Source organism: Lygodium microphyllum, chromosome 6, assembly GCF_053477565.2.
Source record: "Lygodium microphyllum isolate KBCC chromosome 6, Lygodium_microphyllum_v1.1.10, whole genome shotgun sequence".
NCBI classification, from domain to species: domain Eukaryota; kingdom Viridiplantae; phylum Streptophyta; class Polypodiopsida; order Schizaeales; family Lygodiaceae; genus Lygodium; species Lygodium microphyllum.
This window is the reverse complement of record NC_141140.1, coordinates 145379500-145384446: the sequence shown is the minus strand read 5'-3', so window position 1 is coordinate 145384446 and position 4947 is coordinate 145379500. Positions and strand designations below refer to the sequence as shown.

The window sequence follows — 4947 nt, the reverse complement described above, 5'->3', positions numbered from 1 at the left end:
TTTCTCATAAAGAGAGGCTATGGATGTTGAGATGGATGCATTATCAAAGAACCAAACATGGAATCTTGTGAGATTAGCCCATGGCAAGAAAGATGTTGGAAATGGGTATATGAAGTGAAGCGTAAGGATGATCGAACCCTTGAAATATACAATGCTAGGCTAGTTGCAAAAGGATATGCACAAATATATGGCTTGGATTATGACAAGACTTTTAGTCCAATTGCTAAAATGTTTATGGTTAGAACAACGATTGTATTGACTACTATATAAGGTTAGAAATTATGGAAAATGGATGTCAAGAATGCTTTCTTGAATGTCTCACAAAACTCTAATTGGGTAAAAGATAGATCGAGGATAGCTTTGGAGGGGTCTTCCTTTTATAGTCCAAGAAGGTAGTCTAGTCGGCCTGTCTGACCATATTATGAACCTTCATTGGTTAGCATTCTAGGGAATATTTCATTTACCATCAAGCTAGGGGCATTGCTCCTAGATCCCCATCAAGGGGTTGCTAGCCTCCGTGAGATCCCCTAGCCAGGGGCTACTTCCACGGCCCCGGGACCCCAAAATAGGGGTCCCTAATAACTCCCACACCTTGCAACTTGATGCATTGTGTCTCAAGTTGCTACCATCATAACTACTTTATCTAACCTGAAGGCTAGATCCCAATTGATATTTACAGCGGTTTGATATGTGTGAAATGGCCCTTTCTAGCTTTGCATGGCTCCCAAACATGGATCATGCCAAGTCTCAAACTTGCACATGCAAAACTTAGCCCTTAGATTGAATGTCTAATGAATAATAATTCAATAAATAAAGAATTACATGGCACTGCCCAAACTTTGGCCATCGCCTAGCCTCAATTGTAAATTCTTAAGCAATCTAAACCTAAAAGTGTTGAAACTTTCCACAAACTTTAATTAGAGATATTACATGATTTAAATCCCTAATTGGCAGGCACCAAAAGTCATTTTCAAGGGGCTATTCAATGTTCCTAACCAAGATCTAACCTCCTAGGGAACCCATTGGCACTTGTGACCACAACTTATACCAACGTCCCCAACTACCCAAGCTAGGACTGTTTGCTCAATCCTTTCAGCATGAGTAGACTCATTTGCATAGGCTATCAAACGATAGGGTACTTTGTCTACCCCAAGAAGTCTTACATATGTGGCTCGCTAATGTGGTTTGTCAAGGTTGGTTTTAAAAAAAAACCCATTTCTAACTTCAGTTAAGTGGTCCACTTAGCCATGAAATGTGTAGATATCTTACTTTTCGAGAAAGAGGAGTTGATTTTTAGAAAATTAAAGAAAAAGGGCTTTCTCTCTCTCTCTCTCTCTCTCTCTCTCTCTTTCTCTTTGAAAAAAAGGATAATACTCTTGCATGCAATAGTGTGGCCTTGTTTGTGCCACACATCCAGGATGTGAGATGTCAACTCACATGTGGTGGCATCTAAATTCCATTCACGAGAGCTCATCCCACATGTTGGTTGATTGGTGTGGGGAGCACCGCATGGGGACGTGCTCTAATGATCATGCTGTCCTCTGTCTAGGACTGAAATACCGAAGTGACATTGCATGAGACTGCTGAGAGGGAAAGGGGGGTGATGGTCGTTAGGTGGGATTGCCATTACAAAAGGGCCAAGTAGATACAAGGCATTGATTTTGGATTCGGAAGGAGTTTCCTTCCTTCCGTCCACGGTCCGCCTTCCTTCAATAAATTCACTCTTTCCTCAAAGCGCTTTCCCTGCAGCATCCCATTCATCAACACCATCGCCATGTTCTACCCTCTCTCCCTCCCGTGATCCCTCATTTGCAGCTACTGCCGCCATGGCCGTCCCCCTCCCCCCTTTCCTTCAAAATGTGCCCCCGCAGTATCTCGCCCTCCTCGCTCTCGCCGTCCTAGGGTTTCTCGCCGTCCTCCGCTCCCTGTCTGCCTTCCTCTCCTGGACTTGGATTTACTTCCTCCGACCAGGCAAGAAGCTCTCCCGCTACGGCTCCTGGGCCCTTGTCACCGGGTGCACCGACGGCATCGGCCGCGCCTTCTGCTTCCAGCTCGCCAAGCGCCGCCTGAACCTCGTCCTCGTCGGCCGCACGCAGGAGAAGCTCGAAACCCTAGCCTCCGAGCTCAAGAGCAAGTACAATGTGCAGGTGCAGTTTGTGGTGCTCGATTTCCTGGACCCTGACCTCGAGGCCGGGCTATTCAAGATTAAGGATATTGTCTCCAGCCTCGATGTAGGCATCCTCATCAACAATGCGGGGCAGTCCTATCCTTACGCGCGGTTCTTCCACGAGGTCGATGCAGAACTTACGGCCAACCTCATTCGAATGAATGTGGAAGCGGTCGTTAAAATGGTGCAGGTGGTACTTCCAGGCATGCTCATCCGCAAGCGAGGCGCCATTGTAAACATTGGATCCGGTTCTGCATCTATACTGCCATCGGATCCTCTGTATGCCTTGTATGCCGGCACCAAGGGGTATGCCTTGTCATTTATTCTTTATTAAAGAAACATAAGTGAAATAATAGAATCAAATCAGCCATTTGTTTCAGCATTCACGTTTATCCCAGCCAGAAGCCATAAAATAGTGGCCAGGAGGACCTGTGTCGTAGCTTTCTCAAGAATAAGCGTTTGCCGTGCATGCATTTCTGATGCTTATCTGGTTTTCTTTTCCATACAGCTTCATCGAGAAGTTCTCCAGAAACCTTTATGTGGAGTATAAGCATAGTGGAGTTGATGTGCAGGTTCAGGTATGTTGATTGTCCATTTCTGGCGTGTACAGTGTTCGTAGTTCTAAATGATTTTTTGCTTTAGGGAGCTGAGATGCCTAGTTCTTGACGAAACACTTTCTCGACTCACGGGAATGTTTTGCTTTTTTTGGTTAGGTGCCATTGCATGTGGCTACTAAGCTAGCCTCCATAAGGAGACCTTCATTCTTCTGTCCATCTCCAGATGGATATGCGCGCAGTGCAGTTAAATGGATTGGTTACGAGCCTGTATGCACCCCTTACTGGCCACACTCATTTTTGTGGAAGTTGGTGGATGTGCTTCCAGAGTCTTTGGTCGATGCTGTTCGTCTTAGGTCGTGCATGGATGTTCGCAGGCGAGGCAAGTTAAAAGAGGCTCGTAAGAAGGAACAGTAAAGCGAACATCATGAATGCTTTAGTTCTTTCTGATGTTCATTCGCAATTTATACCTATTAGCTTTTACTAGGTGATCCTTCAGGACCTCCAAACCTGCATCATTCATGTGATCAAAGGGAGAATCTGAGAAATTCGGATGTCTTTTCCTCTGACATTGCCTCTCATTGCTAGGCATTTTCTGCCAATGTCTTAATTTTTGAGTTTCATCTTCGCTAAGTGTCGTAACTCTGGAATAGGTTACTATTGTAACTGTTTTCGAAAGGTCATACGGAACAGTAAAAGACACTTTTGGTAGTCGATAGAACAACCTTTAACCCAAACTTTTACTTATAAAAATGGCAAATACACGTCTTAGGATTCAACTTTCTGTCTAAAAGTTTTGGTAAGATTTTAATCTTGTTTTCAAAATTTTAAAGGTTTGTAATTCATTTTACATGAAACCTTCGTTATGTGTGAATCTTGGTTGATCATATGGAATGTATTTGCAGATTGACTTGGATGCTTTGCATTGTTGCTTCATGGTGGACTTCTAAACCATTTTTGGATTCACTTGGGGCCTTATTTTTGTAGTTTGCATTATGATACCATAATGTCTCATTGGTTTTGACTTACTTCATCTTGAGTAGTGTCCTCCCAAGAATGTTGCAAGTGCTTCATGCGTAGATTCACACATTGGGGATTGCATAGTCTTAACTTTTGGCTGGTTTTAGTGCTGAGAAAAGGATTGCGTGTCAATGTATCTATACTGTTGGAATTCTAAAATACTAGTTGGAACTTTGCTATACCCCTCAAAATATTGGTAGAGTTTTCAAGTAGGTCAGTTATGAAATGAAATGCTAATTTGCTAGGATTTTGAACATAACTCCTTTGAATGGGGAAAGAAGTTAAAGCTGAATATATGTGTTGGGGAGCATCTTGCTCTTTTACTTCGAACTCTTGTTTTGCTCTCCACGTTGTGCCACTTTTGCCTCCACTTCTTGCCTTGAACTTTAACATATTGCCTTCTACATCTTTTTCTTATTCTTGCAAGCTTTGATTCAAACGTTCAAAACTTGCCTTAAACCTTAACATATTGCCTTCTACATCTTTTTCTTATTCTTGCAAGCTTTGATTCAAACGTTCAAAACTTACTCTTTCTCAGGTGAGTGTACATCGATCACTCGTCAAATGCTACCCGTTATGTTGATGCAAACATTCCAGGTTGAAGAAAGCTTGTAGGTCTATGGCTCTTTTTCCTGGTGTGTTAATATGCTTTCAGATCTTTTACTAACCGAAGTGCACACAGTTCCGTGTGGTAAGCCAGAACACCTTTTAGTTGAATTTTCAATGATCTGAGTGGATTTGTATCCCTGATATACACAATGGACTGTCTTGCACAGTGTACTATAATATGTTCTAGTAATCGATGCAGTGATTTTACCCTCGTTGGTTCATGGTTCAAAGCTGATGAAAATGCTTTTTGCATGCCCATTGAGCTTGAGAGGATTGAGGATGTGCATTGCTTTTGTTGGCTTTACAATATCTTCACTTACCACATTATCGACACATTTGGCAGCGATGACTCCATTGAGTGTAAATTTTGTTGAATTGTTATTGACAGTTTGGCCAATGACTTAAAGTTGGGGTCTACATCTCCTTCATTTTCCAAGGCTTGTTGCTATTGATAGGGCTCATATAAAGTATGTTCAGATCTTAACATGAAACAAAGATTGGTTCAATATTGTTCAGATCTTAACATGAAACAAAGATTGGTTCAATATTGTTGTAGACAACACTTACTATGTATGTTATTATGCAATCACTTTGTGA

General features: G+C 42.3%; 1 protein-coding gene across 1 annotated transcript; it reads left to right on the top strand.

Annotated features, from left to right (window-relative positions):
* The first annotated feature begins 1646 nt into the window (after positions 1-1646).
* LOC148035246 (very-long-chain 3-oxoacyl-CoA reductase 1-like) lies at positions 1647-3352 on the top strand. The gene is made up of 3 exons (XM_087680211.1): positions 1647-2473; positions 2676-2745; positions 2881-3352. Exons 1-3 carry the CDS (start codon positions 1827-1829, stop codon positions 3136-3138), a joined length of 975 nt encoding a protein of 324 aa, XP_087536337.1. The 5' UTR covers positions 1647-1826; the 3' UTR covers positions 3139-3352.
* Positions 3353-4947: the final 1595 nt, after the last annotated feature.